The 22,812-nt window shown below is 43.1% G+C and overlaps 1 protein-coding gene and 1 long non-coding RNA gene across 9 annotated transcripts in view; one reads left to right on the plus strand and one right to left on the minus strand.

Moving 5' to 3' along the window:
- Positions 1-1,706: 1,706 nt before the first annotated feature.
- LOC308240680 lies at positions 1,707-20,754 on the minus strand. Of its 2 annotated transcripts, none has more exons than XR_013959822.1 (5): positions 20,258-20,754; positions 11,920-12,426; positions 5,412-5,511; positions 2,244-2,487; positions 1,707-2,141 (listed from the first exon to the last, which is right to left on the minus strand). It is a non-coding gene; the product is annotated as an uncharacterized lncRNA (long non-coding RNA). The 2 variants fall into 2 exon arrangements; XR_013959823.1 differs by having other exon boundaries at positions 5,381-5,511.
- MCF2L2 (MCF.2 cell line derived transforming sequence-like 2) overlaps positions 20,739-22,812 on the plus strand; it is a 204,964-nt gene continuing 202,890 nt past the window's right edge. For 6 of the 7 annotated variants that reach the window (XM_080653993.1, XM_080653995.1, XM_080653996.1 and 3 more), the window contains exon 1: positions 20,739-21,110. In XM_080653993.1, coding sequence (XP_080510119.1) covers positions 21,035-21,110 — 76 coding nt within the window. In that variant the 5' untranslated portion in view covers positions 20,739-21,034. The remainder of the gene's footprint in view (positions 21,111-22,812) is intronic. The other variant, XM_080653998.1, reaches the window with a different exon arrangement.

Raw genomic sequence — 22,812 nt, forward strand, 5'->3', positions numbered from 1 at the left:
TTTGGCTCCTGGACTGGTTTTAGCAGGGGCACATTTGTGTAATGGGGAGTAATAGTTATCCAAAACAGGCTAGGAAAAGAAATTTATAGAATGTAGAAACTGATGTAGCTAGCGTAAAGAATTTACAGATGATTTATTCTCTTTCCTTCGCCAACCTTGGGAAAGACCGAAGAATTATCCTACCATGGGACTTGAAAGATTAAAAGTAAAAGGTACAAAATAGTAAAATGGACTCTTACTGTAACTGCCTAGAAATCCTCATCATGGGGTATTTTGAATATGAGACCACAATTCCTATGAAACTAATCAGACTAGAATAAGAGAACTAAAATTTGAATGTATCTCCATACAGAAAATATAGGGATATCCAGAGGGGCAGGTTTCATTATAATACTTGATTTCCCCAATAAGGAGGAGCCTGAAGTCAGAATGGAATAATTAAATGACTTAGTTATTTTTTTTTTTTTTCTGATAGTCCTACTCCTCTAGTCTTCCCTTTGGATTACATCATCTACTCCTATGAACATTGGGGTTTGTTTTTGTTATGGCAATGCTCAGAGGGAAGATGGTCCTTTTACAGTAGGAGAGGATTTCGGATCCCTCTACTGGTTGTTTCTTCAAATTGCAAGTCTGCACTCAATGGTTCAGAATTTTTTTTTTTTAAGTGAAAATCTGTATTGGATATAGTAAATGTAAGTGTTTTTCAGTGAAACCTGTTTCCATTATGTATAGATGAATGCAGAATAGAGATTACTTGCCTGTCTGAAACATTCAGCACCCGTGGGCTGCATACAGTCAGCCGCAGGACTAGGGTGAGGCGAGTGAGGCAGGTTAAGTAAATGTTGGGTAGGATCCTGTCTCTATTTAAATTCTGATATTTTGTTTATTGTGGATTTTTGCATTAATTTTGATTTTTAAAAAGAACTTTACATTTAAATGGGATTTTTATTACTACACTTTTTTATGTCCCCTTAAACGTTGCGCCTCAAGTGAGCGCCTCGCCCTGACCTTCAGTATGCCTCAGAGAGGGAATGGAGAGGGTGGGAGTCTGGGAATCCGAGACACACATGGGAATGAGAAGCTGACAATGTGTGACTCTTCTCCTTTCTCAATGAGGCAGCAAGTAAATGCATCAGCTGAGTGAGGAAGACAGACCTCGGAGAGGGGGAGACTTAGCATGTCTGGTGAGGAGACTGGGAGAGGGAGGTCGGGATAGGTGAAGGACAGCCACACAGCATGGAGTGCCCTGTCCACAGCTGGGTATGGCCATTGGCAGGGATGCTGCCTGCCTGGGTGTCACACCTTCCCCAGCAGCCTGGCAGGTGTAGGAGCAGAGAAGACAAGGGTGACCTGAGGTCTGGGGCTGTTGGGGTGGAAGGACGGGAACCGAGGAGAGGAGGGTGAAGGTGCCAGATGGTTACTCATCCAAGACAGGGAGGTGGGTCAGGAGCTTGCTGGGTGGGGTGAAGAGGCTGGGGGCAGGGAGAGGTGGGCAGAGTGTTCTAAATGAATATATAGAGGTTGTGGTTGAAGATGAGTGTACTGGAGAGTATGTGTACTAGAATTTAGAATTTAGAGGGAATGAAGTTCCAAGCGAAGCCACATAAAGGACTTTCTTGCTGATAAGTTGTCTTGTGTGTAGCAGGGAGGAAATGTGAACACACTGGTGTATACATCATAAAATAAGGGTTCCTTAAACTTCCGAGTGCCTTTTAAAAAAAATATGTATTTTTATTGATTTCAGAGAGGAAGGGAGAGGGATAGAGAGATAGAAACATCAATGATGAGAGAGAATCATTGACTAACTGCCTCCTGCATGCCCTCTACTGGGGATCAAGCCCGCAACCAGGGCATGTGCCCTTGATCGGAATTGAACCTGGGACCCTTCAGTTCACAGGCTGACACTCTATCCACTGAACCAAACCAGCTAGGGCATAACGCAATATTCTGATGATATATCATAGACTTGTACACTTGAAATCTACATAATTTTATTAGCCAATGTCACTCCAATAAATTTAATTTAAAAAAATTTCCTCCACTACAGTGTGGTGGAAAGTCTGAGTGTCGTGAAGAATGCTCGTCTTCTTCAATACTTATGGCCATAGCTTTCCTCCCAAGTATTCCTCCTCCTGCCAACTCTGAACAGAAGAAAAGTTATTCATGTGAATATTATTACCAAATCCTACGTGAACTACTAACAATATGAGCTACTTGTTAACCTTCAATGGCTATTTACTTACCAAGATTATACAGAGTACTTGTACTTGGAGCACTAGATGCTCATCACAATATCTAGGGAAAAATAAAAGTCTTCTTTTGTAGTTAGTACCAAAGAATTCATCTGGCTGCAAGAGCAGATTCTATCAGGCATCTTGAATATTATTATTTATAAAACAGATGACAGTATTGTGTTCGGGGCAGTGAAATTAAATCCCACACCAAAGTGTGCCAAGAGCAGGTGTCAGCCTGGGACAGATGTCAACACTAGGGACAAAACAAAAAGAACAGTCATGTAACCCTTTGAACATATTTGGGACTATAATAAACTGCAAATATAAATTCTGGATTGTTAACTATCATTTAGGACTATGCTGTCCAATATAATAATCACTAGCCACATATGGCTATTTAAGTTTAATTAAAATTAAAAAATTAAAAAGTAAATAAAATTTAGGTCCTCAGTTGAATTAACCACATTTCAATAGCCACATGTGGCCCATCACTGCTGTGTTGGGCAGCACAGACAGAGAACATTTCCATCACTGCAGAAAGTCCTATTGGACAGACTTGATACAGCCCTTAAAACTTTTCCAGTATATGTGGGTTTTTTTGGAGGGGAGAGGGGGACTCCAAAAATTTTCTATGGTAACCCAAATTTATCAGTGTTTTCTGATCACCTCATACACTATAACACAAATGATTGAAATATGTTTACCATCACAGCTCTCCACTCTACTGATACACATAATACAACCAATTAAAATGTATTGGCTGGATCAAATAACCAGGACAAGAGAAAAACAAATATGGAAACATTAACTCTTTATCCAAACATATTGTTTCACTTATGAATGCATGCCCAAAATCAGGCCAACGCCCTTTCTGAGCCCCACCTTGTCACCTATTCTCATCAACTATTATATTTTTTTAAACAAAGTTAGTTTTACATTAGTAGCAAGATATAATTAAATTTATGTAATGACTCTGAACTGTGCCAGAGTCAATAAAATTGCTACCAGAAATGCTGAGAAAATCCCAGTTATAGAGTAATCACCAAGAAAGCACAAGACTTGAGCAACATGACTAAATGATGATGATGATGATGATGATATATAAAAAGACTTGTGCAAGTTAAGACAACCAGATCTAATAACATTATTGATTTTTTAAAAAAATATCAACTGTATAAAGTCCACAATCTGGACTTTTTATTTCACATTTGCTTTCCCTCTGTGTTCTGATCAACCATGAATCTTCCAAAAGTACCATTTTAAATACATCTTTCACATTACTAGGTGATATGATTATTTTCTTGATTCTTTATCTGATTTTCGAGGTTGTATGCCTAACAAATCACACTTAAAAAGCGATACATGATGGCAATTCACCGGAATAAAAACAAGTAATTCAATGAAGATGGCAAATACTTAACTAAGAATATAGTTTTCACAAGTAGTGGGCAGATCATAGTTTATAACCATACATACTAGTTGTACATAAAAATCACGAGCCTGAGACATGATAGCATATATACACATTCTGATTAAAAATCAACTGCTGAGCACTCTTCTGGGCCATGGAAGAGTCATGAACTACGCAGCCGGCATAAAGCTCGCTGTGGAGTGCGGTCTTTATCCTCCCTACATAGCTTGAGCTGACAAAGGTGACTTAAAATTTTCCCCTCAAAACCAACTGTTGGGAGATAAATATTATAATTAAATAAGGAATTGCACTCCCAATAAGTCATAGTAATTAAAATGTGGTTTGTCCCTTATCTCAATTCCCTCTTGAAAATGTCTCTTTCTGTTACCACCTGCAAAGTATTAACAGACTTAATGCTCAAGAGTCATTGGTTAAACAGACAAGAATGGTGAAGACCTGGGAGGGGCGGGTGCGTGGAGAAGGGGTCAATGGGGGAAAAACAAACAAAAAAACAAACAAACAGGACATCTGTAATACTTTCAACAATAAAGACAAATTAAAAAAAAAAAAAGAGTCCTTAGTCCACTCAGCATTTAAGCTGGGAAACATGTGTGAGACCACACATCCCTGGCGGCTACAGCACCACGGCCACAGGGCTTGGAAGGAAACAGTTTTATTTTGAGCAGAGTGCAAAGACAATGCAGCACTTCGCAGCTACATTGTAACTAGATCCTGCTTCTATTTATTAAGGAAATAATTAGATATTAACAGTGTCTTAATTAGCAATACTGGGGAATAGCCCTCTTATCACATCAGAAACTGAAATTCCTGGCACATATTTTTCTCAGAAGCCAGTCTAGCCCTAACCAATTTGGCTCAGTGGACAGAGCACTGGCCCGAGGATTGAAGGGTCCTGGGTTCGATTCTGGACAAGGGCCTTTACCTGGATTGCAAGCTTGATCCCTGGCCCTGGTGGGGGAGTGGGTGGCAACCAATTGATGTCTCTTTCTCCCTTCCATTCTCTCTAAAATCAATGAAAAAATATCCTCTGGTGAGGATTAACAAAACAAAACAAAACGAAATGAAACAAAAAAGAAGCCCATCTACCTTTGCCCCATGTTCTGAAAATGAACAGCCTATGTACTTGCTGGTCTCTCATAACTCACAAAGAACATGCAATTTCCTTCCCTACAGTATTTTAGAGGAAAATCTCAGAGTCACAATAAAAAGCCATTTGATTTCTCTCATCCCTACCATTGGAAGAGACCAGTTAGAAATTCAGTCTATTAATTTTGCCTAAATACAGATATTATTGTACCTAATCTAAGAATAAAATACCCTGGACTTAAAAAAAAAAAAAGTTAATCTTAGTTTTTCTACTACCTGGTACCATTATTTTCCTTCTTATGTTTACTCTGCTAGCTTTATTACAAATACTATACATAGACACGATAGTAGGTTCTGCTATTTTAGCACAGAGCTTAAATAAGAAGGTTAAAAAAAAAAATCCTGGCTAGGCCGGGAGGTCATGGTTTGATTCCCAGTCAGGGCACATGCCTGGGTTGTGGCTTGATCTCCAATGGGGGGCGTGCAGGAAGCAGCTGATCAATTATTCTCTCTCATCATTGATGTTCTATCTCCCCCTCTCATTCTCCCTTCCTCTCTGAAATCAATACAAATATATTTAAAAAATCCTGGCTATAATTTTTAAATATATCAATTAGAATAACATTACCCTCTTTCAAAATTATTATAAAATGTTGAACCTTTCAAGGGTCAATTCTTCCTTCTTCACCAGAATTTGAAATGGATCTCATGAACTGATGACTTGCAACAGATCGACTGGCATCAGGCAGAAAGCAGCACCTTAAAAAGAGACAATAACTAATTATGTTGACACATTAATTAAGCAGCTATAATAGTTTTCATAAATAATACTTGGAGAAAAAAATGTTTGAGACCAAGCGTCCCTGTCTTACTACGGAAATGAGTGAGACAGAGATTGTAGGAAACACTTACTCTCAGCAGGGGAAGGGACAATATAGCACTTCACAGCTATATTGTAACAATTAACCCAACCTGCCAGCTACAGAAAAATCATGTCATACCTCAATACTTGTATTTAATTTCTGGTAAATCTCATGGATTTGATCTTTTATCTCTTGGCTCAACATATTTATTTGCTTCATCCAAAAACAAGCATCTTGATCCATTTTGGAAAATTAAAAAATAAGTCTTACTTAAGTGTGGGTTGTGCATAGAGCCTTCCTTCCAAATATTATGGTATGGAACAGGCAGGGAAGAGGAACTTTACAGTGGAGAAACCTCACAAATACTACCTCAGCCAGGTGATCAAGGTCAATACCAAATCAAACCCTTGATGTAATGAGAAAATGGCACTTTAACTCTGTGGTCTTCCTCTCTAAAATCCCTAACCCAAGTCTAACCTTAAGAAAAACATCAGGCCCTAACCGGTTTGGCTCAGTGGATAGAGCGTCAGCCTGCAGACTGAAGGGTCCCAGGTTCGATTCCGGTCAAGGGCATGTACCTTGGTTGCTGGCACATCCCCAGTAGGGTGTGTGCAGGAGGCAGCTGAATCGATGTTTCTCTCTCATCAATGTTTCTAACTCTCTATCCCTCTCCTTCTCCCTTCCTCTCTGTAAAAAATCAATAAAATATATACATATATATATATATATATATATATATATATATAAAAGAAAAATATCAGACAAATTTCAAATGTAGGGCATTCTAAAACTATCAGACCAATACTCCTCAAAACTGTCAAGGTAATCAACCCAGGTGGGATCTTGGAACAGAAAGACATTAGGTAAAAATCAAGGAAATCTGAATAAACTCTGGACTTTGGTTCAAGTTAATGTACCAATGTTGGTTCATTAATTTTAACAAATGTACCCTACTAATGTAAGATGTTAATAATATGCATAACTGGGTGCAGGGTATCTGGGAACTCTCCGTACTGTCGTCTCAATGTGTCTGCAACTCTAACACCATTCTGAAAAAATAAAATCTATTAAAGAAAAGTCTTGCCACATGGCGTGGCTCAGTGGTTGAGCACTGACCTATGAACCAGGAGGTCACAGTTTGATTCCCGGTAAGGGCATATGCTCGGGTTGCGGGCTCAATTCCCAGGGTAGGGCATGCAGGAGGCATCCAAGCAATGATTCTCTCTCATCATTGACGTTTCTCTCTCTCTCTCCCTTCCTCTCTGAAATCCTATCTAATAAAAGAATATGTAAATTGACTGTACCTCCGTTACAACCACAAGCCACGCCCACCAGCCAATCAGGAGCGAGTATGCAAATTAACCCAACCAAGATGGCTGTGGCCACAGAGCAAGCAGGAGGCTTGGGTTTTCCCACAAAGCTTTCCGCACACCCTGGCTGGCCCTGGACTCCACTCAAGGCTACAAAGTTTCAATTATAGAAGATAAATAAATCCCAACAAAAATGGCTGCGGCCACTGAGCAAGCAGGAGGCTTGGCTCCGCTCAAGGCTACAAAGTTTCAATTGTAGAAGATAAATAAATCCCAGGTCCCAGGGCCTCCGCTTGGGTCGCTGGGGGGCGTGGCCGGCCTGCAAATCACCACAGGTCCCTTGCCCAGGCCGCCCCATGCCCCAAGGGAACCCCCACCCTTCAGGGCAAACCAGCCGGCCCCCACCCATGAACCAGGGCTCTAGCCTATCTAATAAAAGAGTAATATGCAAATTGACCATCACTCCAACACACAAGATGGCTGCCCCCATGTGGACACAAGATGGCCACCACAAGATGAGCAGCAGGGGAGGGCATTTGGGAGGGACCAGGCCTGCAAGGGAGGGCAGTTGGGGGGGGGGGGGACCAGGCCTGCAGGGAAGGGCAGTTAGGGGTGACCAGGCTGGCAGAAGAGGGAAGTTGAGGGGGACCCAGGCCTGCAGGGGAGGGCAGTTAGGGGCAATCAGGCTGGCAGGGGAGCAGTTAGGCATCAATCAGGCTGTCAGGGAAGTGGTTAGGGGGTGATCAGGCTTGCAGGCAGAAGCGGTTAGGGGCAATCAGGAAGGCAGGCAGGTGAGCAGTTGGGAGCCAACAGTCCTGGATTGTGAGAGGGATGTCCGACTGCCCGTTTAGGCCCGATTCTACCGGGATCGGGCCTAAAAGAGCAGTCGGACATCCCTCGAGGGGTCCCAGATTGGAGAGGGTGCAGGCTGGGCTGAGGGACACAACCCCCGTGCACAAATTTCGTGCACTGGGCCTCTAGTCAATTATAATATATTTAAAAAAAGTCTTAGTATCACCTCTAGATATTCATGCATGGCAATTGGCTTAAACAATTAGGCTATTTTTCTTTACCATATCCCACATGTTATGGTTAAAAAGTGCCCTAGGAAAAACATGGTAATACTTACAAAGATATCCTCTATTTAAAGTCTCCTGTTCTCCCTGGAGTTCCAATAACCAGTATGTGCTGGGACAGTCTGCATTTTTGCATTTCATTTTTTTTTAAATATATTTTTTATTGATTTCAGAGAGGAAGGGAGAGGGAGAGAGAGATAGAAACATCAATGATGAGAATCATTGATTGGCTGCCTCCTGCACGCCCCCCACTGGGGATCGAGCCCACAACCTGGGCATATGCCCCAACCGGGAATTGAACTGGTGACCTCTTGGTTCCTGGGTCGACGCTCAACCGCTGAGCTACACCCGGCTGGGCTGCATTTCATTTTTGAACACCAATTCCACAAAGCAGGCATGACAAGTTATTCCCAGACAGTATTCAAGAGCCAGAGTTACCTTTTAGATCTAAAAGTCAAAAGTTTTAAGTTATTATGTTGCAGAAATAAAGGCTCCATCAAATGATTTCTGAAGCACATGGTTAAATGCCGAACTGTTCATATTTAGTTTAAAATTCTGGTCTGCAAACAGCTTTTATACAGCCCAACACAGAATCACTTCCAAATTTACAACTAATCAAACTGCTTCATGATAGAATCCTTTTAAGTGTCTCATTTTTAATGAGATTTTTGTGCCTTTTCAAACTTGGGATCCTGTTTCTTAAAGATAATTAAAGTATCCAAACGAACATTTCCTATATTATTCTTCTATGTGTAAGACATGTAAATAAATAGTGAACAAGCTCTGTTTACAGCTCCAAGGCAAGATGTTCTATATGTATTCACTGATTACCATTCACTTTAAAAATAAGTACCTTTTCAATAGGAAACTGGGACTAAAGAGTCTTGATCTAAATAAAGCCTACAACTTTGTTGGGGCCCAGGGCAGGACACCCCAAAATATTCCACATGGCATATTGATTACTTTGAATTAAAGTTACTTGACAAGCAGCTGGTGCAAGAAGGGCCCACTGACCCTGGCTTGTTGCCTTGAATGCAGGAAATACACATCCGCAGTTAGAGGTGCACTCCTTGCTGCAGGGAAGCTGAGGGAGACACCCTCATCACTAGAGGTAAGGAATCCAGGGCCAGAAAGCTTACATAAACAAACCATGTTACTCCTTCATTAACTTACTACCCAAGCCCAAACTCACTAATGAGCACCCTAACCTAAGTGTATTTATCTTGTCACTTCTTAAAAAATATATTGTTTGTCTAAAAAAGTAAAAAAAGCTGGCTGGTTCATCATTTCTTAGAGCAACTTTACAGTGGAGAGTCCTCACAAATATTCTCTCAGACAGGTGATCAAAGTCAATACCAACAGTCAAACCCTGGATGTAATGAAATCCCTGTGATGGGGAGAGGGAAAGGAATCAGAGCATAGACTTTGATGGAAGTTGGATGGGCGCAGATGAAGGTGGATGGGCAGATTTTCTGGCAGGAAGCTTAGCTCAGGTATTCTATTTTTCTCAATAACATTGAGATCAATTGTTGAGAATGGCTTGTAGGAGATATCAGGGTTTTGAAAAGAGTGAAGAGGATTTGATACAGCAGTTGCATAAAATGGAAGAATGAAAGCCCAGGTGAAGTTGACTATCATGAACTAATTTTTTTTTTTTTTTTTTTACCAAATCTTCCCAGTGTACAAGTTTCTCTAGCTCTTCTAGGAGGTTTGCTGTAGGCACAAAGACATATAGTTGGATTCATCCATGGTTGAAGTTTTCTCTGGTGGATAATATCTAATAATCACTGATAGCATTTATAAATCTTGGGGGTGAGGGAACAGGTTTTTGTTATGGTATTACAAATAAACCAAGGGCCAAATATGTTAAGGGACTTGTTTATGATCACTTCGGTAATAAAGAGTAGTTGCAAAAATTAGAACTTGAATCTTCAAAATTACATATTCTTTTCTAGGTGGTGAAAATGTTTTGTAGTTTTTTGGAGAAAAAAAATGAGAAAAGTTCCCAAGAGGAATTTCAGGGAATAGTTTATTTAAGTAAACTACTTTAACACTGTACACACTGAGGATATAAAACAATATACAAAAACATAAAAATTCTAAAAGCTTGGCCTCTAGTTTGTAAAATATACTCAGTATACCTCACTAAAAACAGCCACTGACTATACACCCATTTTCTGACTTCATCCATAACCCTGTTGTCATTTTTGATGCTGGTAATGTTTCTTCCTATTTACATAAAACACAATAAAAATGAAACTATATAAAATTATACATGAGGAGCAATGAAAGATACAGATATATAAATATTTTTTATATTAGCCCAGCTTACAGATATTTGATCTGGTAAAATTGTTATATTATAGACTAAAATATCTGCTTTAATTATTATTAAACAGTATGTTTCTTTTCACTGAAGTTCAAGATATCCATAATAATATCCTTAATTGCTTGGCTTTTTTCAACTTAAAATTTAAAAATGTAATGATTATCTAATGATTTATGCCAAAGACGCACACTTATTAAAAGTCCAATTACAATGGCTAATAACAAGTAAAATTACTTTTAATGTCCCAGACAACGGACAAGGATTTAATACAACAATCCCATGAAGTGGAAATTATAATCTCTATTGCAAAGAGGCGGTAACTAAGGCCCCGTGAGATTATATAATTTGCCTACTGCCTTCAAAGTGCTGGAGCTGGGCTTTGAACCCAGGTGTGTCCCATTCCACAATTTGAGCTTCAGCTTCTATCCAGGGGTGGGCAAACTTTTTGACTCGAGGGCCACAATGGGTTCTTAAACTGGACCGGAGGGCCGGAACAAAAGCATGGATGGAGTGTTTGTGTGAACTAATATAAATTCAAAGTAAAGGAGCGGAGGGGAGAGCAAGAGAACCGGATAGAACAGCCGGATCCGGCCAGCGGGCCGTAGTTTGCCCACGGCTGTTACACTATGCTACTTTAACCCTCCCTTTACAGTGATGTATGGATCTCTTGCAACACATATGAATATAACCTTCTCCACTGACATCAAAGCCAAATGATATGCCATTGTGATTTAATATATAAAATATATTTTCAAAATCACATAGTAAATAACTATTCTTTGACAGTTTAATACAGTTACTTCTTCCCAAAAATATAAAGTAAATGCCACAGCAGGGAACTTGAATATAAAACAACTCTTCAGCCCTTCTGAACGATAAATTCGCTTTTGTTACCTAGATTCATTCCAACAATGAGAAAGAATTCCCCAGGAGTCTTTCTTTGAACTGCACACTGATGAAGGACAGCAGAACTGAAGTGGGCTTTTAAGGCGTCCTGGCCCCGCTTCAGGTTTTATCAGAGCATGGATGAGCACCGCACTCGCCACACAGGGAATGCACTCTGCAAATGGTTAGGATGTGTCCAAGTGTCATTCTTGCCTGAGGTAGCCAGGTACAAAAGAGGACGCCCAGTTAAATTTCCGACAAATAACACTGTTTTATATTTTACTTTTATTTTATATCGGGGACATATTTATGCTAAAAGATAATTTGTTGTTCATCTGAAATGTAAATTTAAAGAGCATCCTGTATTTTTATTGCTAAAGTTGGCAACCAACCCATGGCGAGGTGCGCATAAAAGATGGCAGGCCCAGCGCCATTCCCCCCACCTCGTAAATGAAGAAACTGAGGCCAACGGCAGCTGAAGGGTGGCGGGTGGGAAGGGGAAGAAAGGGAAGGGCTGGTTGTAGGAGGACTCCCTCCCGCAGGTGGAATTGGAAGCAGACTTCCCTGACTTGCAGATTCTTTCCTCTCGTCCTCCTCCTCTCCCACCCTCGGGTACCCGCGCATCTTTCATTGCTAAAGGGGGCCAAACAGCACAGGCCCGGTCCCTGGGCAGGAATCCTACCCCCCGCCCCCCGCCCCGTTACCTCGGGCGCAGCAGCAGCCGCGGGCTCGGGACACGCTGCCGCCGGGTCCGCTCAGTCGCCACAATAGCACCGACATCACATAGGTGGCCGCCATACCCCTGGATCCCAGCCGCTGGTAGATGTGCAGCTCAGACGCCCTCCCAAGTCGTCCCTCCATCCCGCACAGAAGTCTCTTGTCCTCTTCTGGCCACCGTCCAGGTCTGGGCCGAGAAACAGGCCAATCCGAGTGAGGCATTCGAGAGGGCGCGTCGCCGCTCAAACCAATCAAAGGACCGAGCAGGTTCAGTGGCGCTCGGCCAATCGGACCGCGCGCCCGTCGCGTGTGGTCCCCGCCTCCTCAGCTGGGCTCCTGCTCCGAGGGGTTTACTCCTGCTTCAGCCTCCTTAGCACCCTGGGTGCTGGTCCGTCTGTCCTCCTGCGGTCTGTGGGTTCTTGCTCTCTCTTGGGCTCTAGGGCGAGGAACCCTCATGACCTTTCATTTTTAGAGCCGCTAAGCACAGAGGGTAGCTGTCGTAGGATATAAAAGAGTGTGGGATAAGAATACAAACTTTTGTATTTTCAAGAATGTGAAAAACATTATTTTTAAAAATTCTCTTTTTAATCATCTCAAAAACAAAAATTACAGAATTTTAAGACAATTTTTCTATAATGCTATTTAAAAAAAACTGGGATATAATTGGCATATAATATTGTGTAAGTTTAAGGTGTACATATATAATGGATTTATTTGATTTATGTATAGCAGCAAGATTACCAGCATAGCCATAGCTAACACCTCTATCGTGTCACAGATTTATTCTTTTTTTTGTGGTAAGAATATTCAAGATCTAATCTCTTAGCAACTTTGAAGTATATAATACAGTGTTGTTGACTATAATCCCTATGCAGTACATTAGATCTCCAGAACTTATTCAACTTCTAGTTGCAAGTTTGTGGACTTCGTTTTTTTTAACCTTTTTTGTAGAAAGTATTACATATTGGACTTAATTTTTTTTAATAGAAGTTTTAGGTTCACAGCAAAATTGACCAAAGATACAGAGATTTCCCATATACTACTTGCCACCACACATGCATAGCCTCCCCCATTACCAACATCCCTCACCAGCGTGGTGCGTTATGATTAATGAACCCACATTGATACATTACAATCACTGAAAGTTATAGTTTATATTAAAGTTCACTCTTGCTATTGTACTTTTATGGGTTTGGACAAAAATGTATAACCCTCTGAAGAGTAGTTTTACTGCACTAAAAATGGGATCTAAAAGTCCTGTGTCTGACTATTCTTTCCTCCCTCCCCCCATATCCTCTGGCAATCACTAATCTTTTTACTGTCCCTATAGTTTTACCTTTCCAAAATGTCATATAGCAGGAATCATATAGTAAGCAGCCTCTCAGATTGTCTTCTTTCACTTAATATTTATGCATTTAAGTTTATTCCATGCCTTTTCATGACTTTTTTCATTATTATTTTATTTAATTTTCATATACAAAAAGATAAAACTTGAAATACTTCTAGTTTTCCTCCTATTCTGTTGAGGTGTGGCTGCTTCTTCACACATCAGAGGGGGAAGAGGAACTACATTCACATCAGTTTATTTGAGGACCTAGTGCAGAGTTCAAGCAGCAAAACCCCAACTTAGCAGAGCTAATTTCAAATTTGACACTCATTTCTAAAATTACCACCGGAAAGAGGAACAAAGAGTCACTGCAAATGAATGAACTATGATACAATGTTCTTCCCAAAATGTCTTTTTGCAACTGTAATTACATGGATGTCTGCTTTAGGCCATTTTTGATGTGTTCGTGTATATAATCTATGATATAATATATCACATAGTTCACATATATGTGATATACATATATATGTGTGTGTATATATATATATGTGTGTGTGTGTGTGTGTGTGTGTGTGTGTGTGTGTATATATATATATATATATATATATATATATATATATATATATATCAGCACACATTTCCAATCCAGACGGGGTAACAGCAACCATGAGCCTTTTCATGACTTGATAGCTCATTTCTTTCTAATGCTGAATGCTCTTCCATTGGCTGGATGTACCAGTTTATTTATCCATTCACTTACTGAAGGACATCTTGGTTGCTTCCAACTTTTTGCAGTTATGCATAAAACGCCTGTAAACATCCATGTGCAGGTTTTTGTGTGCACATAATATCAAGGAGCACAATTTTTTTTATCATATAAGGGTATGTTTAATTTTGTGAAAAACCGGCCAAAGTGGCTGTACCATTTTGCATCCCCGCCAGCAATGAATGAGTGCTCTTGCTGCTCCCCATCTTCACCAGCATTTGTGGATGTCAGTGTTTTGGATTTTGGCCATTCTAGCAAGTGTGTAGTGGCATGTCGTTGTCATTTCAGTTTACAAGTTCCCTGATGACATGATGTGGAGCATCTTTTATTTTTATATTTTTCTTTTTGGAGCATTTTTTCACATGTTTATTTGCCATCTGGTATATCTTCTTTGGTGAGATGTATGTAGTCTTTGGTTCATTTTTACAATCAGGTTGTTGGTTTTCTTACTGTTGAGTTTTAAGAGTTTGTGTATTTTAGATAACATCCCTTCAGCAGATTTCCCTATCGCCACACTAGTTCCTGCAGAGATTGTTGCTTATGGGCTTCTGTAAGTTGTGATTCTCTGTATTTGCCTGTCAGTGTCTCCAATTTGGGAGCAGTGATTTGCCCTGTGACCTCATGTCTCTTATGGAGCTAAGAAAGCATTGATTTTTCAGTTTGTTCCGTTTTTTTCTTGTTGTTAAAATAGAGTGGCGACTTCCAGACTTTTTTTCATTCTGGAAGTCCCAGAATATTTTAAAAATAAAAATAGGTAAAGCACTGAATATTAGTCTCTATGGGATACTCAAAATCAGTGCTCAAAAGTAAATTGCCATACAAAAGTAAATTAAATATCCACCCAATAAGAAATTTCTAATTTTAAATTAGGAAACCATGAACAAAGGCATCCTAAGGAAAGCAGAAGAAAGGAGTTAGAAAGGATAAAAAAAGAAACTAATAATTTGAAAAATAGAAATAGGAATACTAATATATATAAGATTTGAAAAAATAATAGGCTAGATAGTTGGCTAACTATTTAAGAAAGACAGGAAGCACAATCAAAATATAAAAATGGTATGAGGAAATAACTACAGATACATAAAAGATTAATATAATTGTATGGGATTACTTTACTCAACTCTATGAAATAAATTTGTAAACCTGGATGATATTACAAGAAAATATAAATTATCAAAACATCCTGGTAGAAATTCTAAGTAGACCAGTTACCATAGAAGAAATAGAGTTGATAGAGAACTGCCTTTCCCCACACCTCCAGGACAAAAGCACCAGGTCTGTATTATTTCACAGAAGAATTCTACTGATAAACTTTATAGAACAGATGAGTCCGTTGCTATTGTTCTGTCCTGAGCACAGAAAAAGAAGGGAACCTTCCAAATTCTGTTTATGAAGTGAGTAAAACACTGATAAAATATAACGAAACACACATATATCAGACACATAGACCCTAACCATAGAAATTCTTAAACAGTAATCAAGTCAGTATGTTTCGGTGAAAGAATAGACAAAAAGGTCAAGTAAACAGAATAAAGTGCCCAGATATAGACCTACACAAATATAGTCAACTAATCTTTGAGCAAAGGAGCAAAGGCAATTCAGGCTGATTTTAGGAGACAGAAGATGAGTGGAATGACTGTCAGAATGGTGTGAGCTCAGGTGACTTTTTTTTTATTGTTTAAAGTTTTACATATGTCTCCTTTCCCCCTCCCCACCATTGACACCCTCCCACCCCACCCCCCACTTCCAGGGCAAGCCCCCACTGCCCCAGTGTTTGTGTCCATTGGTTATTAGCATATGCATGCATACAAGTCCTTTGGTTGATCTCTAACCGTCCCCCCGCCCACCTCCCCTGCCATTTGTCTCTGGATCTATTTTTGTTCATCAGTTTATGTTGTTCATTATATCCCACATATGAGTGAGATCATGTGATATTTATCTTTCTCCGACTGGCTTATTTCGCTTAGCATAATGCTCTCCAGTTCCATCCATGCTCTTGCAAATGGTAAAAGTTCCTTCTTTTTTATAGCAGTATAGTATTCCATTGTGTAGATGTACCACAGTTTTTTAATCCACTCATCTGTTGGTGGGCACTTAGGTTGTTTCCAAATCTTAGCTATTTTAAATTGTGCTATGAACATAGGGGTGCATATGTCCTTTCTGATTGGTGTTTCTGGTTTCTTGGGATATAGTACTGGAAGTGGGATTACTGGATCAAATGGGAGTTCCATTTTTAACTTTTTGAGGAAACTTCATACAGTTTTCCACAGTGGCTGCACCAGTCTGCATTCCCACCAGCAGTGCATGAGGGTTCCTTTTTCTCCACATCCTCGCCAGCACTTGCCATTTGTTGATTTGATGATAGCCATTCTGACAGGTGTGAGATGGTATCTCATTGTCGTTTTGATTCAGGTGACTTTTTCACTTATTGGGTTCACCTATCCAGTTATTTGTGTAGTAGGTGGCATGTGGTGTGACCCTCTCAGACAAGGGTCACTGTCTTGTCCTGCATATTAATTAGAACAGTTGGGCTCACAACTCAGGGTTATCCTACCAGTATTTATCTCATTTATTCTTTTTGGTAGTTGAAATTACAGACAATGGCATCTCATCTCTAAAACTTCAGTATATATCTCTAAGAGAATAAGGACATTTTCTTACATAACTACTATACCATACTTTCCAAATACAAATCTCCCCAATTTGGACCAGTTTTGGGAAAAAAAAAAAGAGAGAAAGAAATAGAATAGGAAGTATTTCAGGGTTTCAGATGTAGTAAGGAAAAACTGTTCCATTCAGCTTTTCTTTTAATTACATATATGTATGTCTACTGTGTCATGGTATAAAAGTGGTATCACACTGTGGTGTGCAGTCTAAGAAGTTTGAAGAGCCCCGCTGTAGGCCAGTGGTGCCCAAACTGTGGTCCTAGGACCAGCAGCATCAGTATTCCTGGGACTTGTTAGACATGCAGATTCTCAGGTCCCATCCCGCACTACTGAATCAGAATCTCTGGAAATGGGATTAGGAACCTGGATTTTAAAAAAATCACCTGGACAGTGATTCTGCTAGTTTGAGAACCACTGACCTAGACTAAACTAGGTGGCCCCGGTGGTGCCTCAGGCATCCCTCATTCTCACATGTGGCACCCAAGGGGGGTCCTTTGTCTTTTTCTTCATTGTCAGAGGCAGTACTGATAGTCCACTAACAGGGAGGTGGAATCTACCTTGGCAGTGTTTGGAGGATGGTTTCTTTTTGCAAACTCAGGTGAACCCTTACCTGAAAGAAGAGAATGGTCTAGATTCATAAGATTAGTAATATGCAGTTTGTACCAGCAGCATCTGTAAAATGAGACTAAATCCCTTACAGGGTTATTGTGAGGCTTAAATGATGTTTGTGAAATACCTACCATTACAATAAGCACAGAGCCGTCCCTTGTCATATAGCGGTGGTAGTTGCTGTACTTGACGCTGCCTATCACAACTCTGGGCATATAACTGATGTTCAATAGATGTGGCTGATTGTTGGTAATTAATTAATTGGAGAGGGAGGCAGTCTATTCTGGCTTGTTCCTTAATTTTGCCATATTTTAGAGGAGGGATATAGATCACAAGTAGGAAGGAGAAAAGGAAGCAAGGAAGGCAGGTGGGCGGGGAAGAAGGAGAGACCAGGGGCATGTCCATATTTGTAAGAGCAATGGAGATAATGACCATTTTCTTGGAGGAACGAGTTATGAGCTATTGAAAGCTATGAGCTCATTTCTTTTTACAGGACCTCAGAACTGGAGAAGGGAACTTTTATATCACAGACGACATCCCCCGCACACACAGCCCCCATGACCGAGGTGAAGCAGTTCAGGCCCTGGGAGAGCATGTGTTAGAGATGTGGGACAGAACTGGTTTCTTTCTTTTTTAAAATAGGTTTTTATTGATTTCAGAGAGGAAGGGAAAGGGAGAGATAGAAACATCAGTGATGAGAAAATCATTGGTCAACTGTTTCCTGTACGCCCCACACTGGGGATTGAGACTGCAACCTGGGCATGTGCCCTGTCCGGGAGTTGAACTGTGACCTCCTGGTTCATAGGTCCATGCTCAACCACTGAGCCATGCTAGCCAGGCCAGAATTGGTTTCTGAGGATAGGCACTGCCTACTACAGCTTGCCATAAATTCAGCCAATTCATTTCCATGGGAACCTTTGAAGAGTGTGAAGGTACAGGTGTGGGAAAGGACAGCAGCACTCTGCGTGTGATTTATTCTCTTGCTGTCTTTTTTTGCTTTCATTCCCATTCATAAGCTTCTCCTGCCTCTCTTTCCTCTCTCCATTCCCCCTCTCCCTTCTTTTCATGATTCTCACCCTAAAGGCATGACCTAATCCAGGAAGCTGAGGATCTGCAAAGTCCAGAATGTTCCACATCATCAGTCTCCTAGGCAATGTGCTGGTTTCTAGTGATCTAAACTCACAATTGGCTTTGACTGGGTACCAGGGTTCTGATTACTATCAATAGGAAACACCTCCTTTGTTTCCTCAAAAATACTTGTGACCCTTGAATAGGGTCAGAAACAACCATGGAAACGCAATCCAGAGCTGTTTTACACCTTTGGGTCTTTAACCCCTTTCTGAATTTCTTGCAAGAGGCTGCTATTTAAAAATGGTTGTTTTACTTGTGCAGGCAGAGTGCAAACCTCCTAGAAGGGAGAAGGGCAGAACCTCTGCACACATCTCATGTTACAGGTGGACTAACATCATTTCTTAACCACAGCCCACAGTTGTTGCAGAAAGCATTTAAAAATGTCCCCAAACCCCTGGGATGAGTGGCAACTACTAGAAAGAAACTGGATCCATGGTGTTTGGAGTTGGGATTTACTTATTTAACTAGAGGCCCGGTGCACAAAATTCATGCGCTGGCGGGGGGTGTCCCTCAGCCCAGCCTGCATCCTCTCCAATCTGGGACCCCTTGGGGGATGTCCGACTGCTGGTTTAGGCCCAATCCCTAAAGTGGCAGTCGGACATCCCTCTCACAATCTGGGACTGCTGGCTCCCAACCGCTCGCCTGCCTGCCTTCCTTCCTGATTGCCCCTAACTGCTTCTGCCTGCCAGCCTGATCACCCCTAACCACTCCCCTGCCAGCCTGATTGACGCCTAACTGCTCCCCTGCCAGCCCAGTGGCCCCCAACTGCTCCCCCCCCGCCCCCCCCGCTGGCTCGGTTGCCCCCAACTGTCCTCCCCTGCCGGCCTGGTCGCCCCTAACTGCCCTCCCCTGCCGGCCTGATTGCCCCTAACTGCCCTCCCTCCCCTGCAGGCCCAAATGCCCCCAACTGTCCTCCCCTGCCGGCCCTGTTGCCCCCAACTGCCCTCCCCTGCTGGCCAATTTGTGGTGGCCATCTGTGACCACATGGGGGTGGCCATCTTGTGTGAGGGCGTGATGGTCAATTTGCATATTACCTATTTATTATATAGGATACTAGAGTCCCAGTGCATGAAATTTGTGCACAAGTAGGGCCCCTAGGCCTGGGCAGCCATCAGGGTGGATCTGGGCCTTCTTTCCCCTGGCTGCTGGCTGGGGCCTTCCTTCATTCTGCCCCGCCCCCTGGTGGTCACCGCACCACATAGTACGAAGTCAAACTCCGGGTTGGTCAAACTCCAGAGGGGACAATTTGCATATTAGCCTTTTATTATATAGGATGTATATTATTTAGTATGAAGTGGAGAGCTGAGTTTTCTGGCATTTTCAGAACACGTGGGTGGCCCCAGTACTCTGGCAACCGGATATTCAGGGTCCCCAGTTGTTGGGTATTGAGGGACCACCATCTGACCAGATTGGGTTGCGTAGGTTCCCTCTCCCCCCAGCGACACCTGCTCCTGGAGTGATGGGGGAGGAGGGTCGCATGGGTGCGGTGCCAGGCCTTTGCCGGACAGAGCGCTGGCGCGCCTGACAGCCGGCAGATGAAGCGGCGGCGCACGGCACAGCCGCACGAAGGGAAAGGCCCGCGCGGTAGAGACGGGTACCCACCCGCGTGCACAGCCCTGTCCGGGCTCCAAGTACGGGGTGTCCAGTGGACGCTATGACTGCGTGAGAAAACCTCTAACTGACGGGGGAGAACAAACGCCAACCGCTCCCACCCCTCCGCAACAGCCCCGAGCAGGAGAAAAGAGCCGGCTGCAGGCCACCCCCAGCCCTCCTTCCCGAATCCTGGGGGGGGGGCTGGCCCGCCTCTCCAGTCAGCCCCTTCTCACCTCGGCTTCTCCGCAGACAGTGGAGGGAAGGAGGGGCGAGCCAGGATGGCGCACAGCTGGCGCTCAGAAGCCGGTGCTGGCGCAAGCGCCCAAGTTGTCGTCTCCTCTCCCCCACTCTGGGTCGCAGCCCCACGCGAGAACGGGCTGCGCTCCGGCGCGTGCGCGCCTCCCCCGGCGCCCACCGTGCCGCCCGCGAGGGAAAAGGTGGGCGCCGAGGCGGGAAGAGCCGGGCGCGCGGCCGGGCGTGGGGTGGGCGGCGCGGAGCAGCGGGTCCCGCGGCCACCTCGGCCCTCCGCCCTCCCAGACTCCGCGCTGCCCTGAGAGCGGACCGAGCATCCCCACCTCGACCCTCAGGAGGGGGCGCCGGCGGCCCGACGGCCCAGGACCGCAAATCCAGAACCCGCCTCGCTCCCTCGGCCCGGGAGGCCCGTTGCGCAGTTACAGGGAGATTGGGGCGACTTGCTTTTCTCAGCTCCGGAGCTGCCATTCCCTCTCTCAAGGCCAGACGTCACGTTGGGAAAGCTGCCCGACTTAACCTTCAAAATAATCCCCTGGAGGGCATGGCTGGCATCGCCTGGCCCCGCCCTGGAGAGTTGCCCTGGCTGGCGGTGACGCTGGTTGTGCCTGAAGAGAGCGAGGAAGAGGGTGAGGGCAGAGCATCCTCCGAAGGAGATGCCCTTTGAAAACCATCCAGAGCAGCAGTAGAAACAGTTTGTGTTGCTTTGTTTTGTTTATATACTGACCGCCCCCGCTGCCTCTCCCCCACCCCTCGGCGAAATGTTATTTGGGTTAAAAGAAGAAATGGCTCCCCAAGAGCTCACACGGCGACTGGCCACAGTGACCACTCACATCGGTAAGTGAAGTTTTTTTTTCTTTCTTGCATTTTATTAATGAAGGGTGGGGGCGGAGTAGGCTGGGGTCTCTTCTCCCCCTTCCCTCACCCGCAGCCCAGGGGCGGCGCCCTCCCTTGGAAGGCCGTGGGGCCCGTGCCCTGCGCCTGGGCCTCGCTGCTGCGTGGGGCGGACGGTAACAGGCATCCCTGGGGGTTGTCAAGTCTGTTGGGTCTTAAACCGCGAGGTCTACTGAGCTGTTGAGTATCCATTACCTGCTTCTGACCAGGGGCGGGGGTGGGGATTTGTGTCGTAGTTTACCAGGTAATGGGAACAGGAGGGAGGAATGCAGGTGTTTCCAGCAGAAACTACTGCCAAACCACTGGAGGCTTGTAGTGAAATGTGGGTTCTTCCCCCACCCTTTCCCTGGACACATCCAGGGTGAGAGCCTTTGGATGGGTGTGCCTAGAATATATCGGGTCATTTTCTCTGGTGCTCACTTCACTTTGAGACCCTTCCGTGAATGCCAATCAGTTTTCACTGTAGCGGCTGGAAGTTTTTACCGGTGTTCCACCCATTTGTTAGAACTGCCTTCTTGGTGATTATATGTGAAATCTTAATTGAATGATTGAGTCATCATTGCTCTTTGAGGGCCCAGACCAGTGTGTTTAAGTACAAGAATGATGTACATCTTGAATGACACACATGTGGGGATATACTCTGTGAAGATGATTTATATGGAAAGGCCCAGTTTTGATGATTCTGTTTTCAAAGATGTGTCTGGTGCCAAATGTGGCCACTGAACTGTTTTGTTTTTTTCTTTAAGAGAAAAGGTCAGTAGAGTCCTGACAAGGAGGGCTGAATGTGAAATAGTGCTGAAGGCAGGATGAAATAAGGAGAAAAATACCTTCTAATAAAAGAGAATTTGTCATTTGCAAGATATTGAGTGCTGAAATGACTGTGCCAAATACTAGCCCATGCATGAAATTGTGGTGTAGAGAAAGATCAGTGGTTTGGGGGTATGACCTGTTGGATTTGAGTCCTTCCCTGGATAAGCAATTGAATGTCAGGCTGAAAAATGGGAGGTTTAATAATTCTTCCTTACTCACTCCAAGGCTATTTGTAAGATAATGTGGGTAAAAATACCATCTACATTGTGAATGTATTATTGATCATTTCTCTGAGCCCTGTGCCACTAACGGTCTTGGGCAGGTCACTGGGCCTGGAGGGAGACCTGGATGATAGATCTCGAAAATCTGGTAGGCAGTATTCCTTGGCTAACACTAGGCTGCCTGTGGGGTCCAGGCTATGGTATATTTTGCTCATTTTGCTACCTCCCTCCTCCCATAGTCAGCTCCGTATAGGATACAAACATGAATTTGTGTAGTTTCTGCCCACAAAGAACGACTCCTGACCCCTGGCATTTGTGCCCTTTGCAGCATTTGGTCTCCTGTGTAATCTCACAGACCTGTGAAATAGGTGGAGTGTCCATTATCCCCAACTTACAAATGAAGGGATTGGGATTTTAGGGGTTCATATTTTATGGTTTCAGGGGTAACACATGATAGGCTTGGGACCAAAAGGCAGCTCTTCTGATGCTCTGTCTGGTGCTCTCATTGAGGGGGTCTCTAATCCAGCAAGAGCCCCTGTCTTCATGGGGAGTTGCAATAAGTAGCCAGTAGAACTTCTGCTAGGATAGATGGGCTCTGCATTTGAGGTGTGTGA

This window comes from Plecotus auritus, assembly GCF_963455305.1.
Source record: "Plecotus auritus genome assembly, chromosome: 2".
In the NCBI taxonomy this organism is placed as follows: domain Eukaryota; kingdom Metazoa; phylum Chordata; class Mammalia; order Chiroptera; family Vespertilionidae; genus Plecotus; species Plecotus auritus.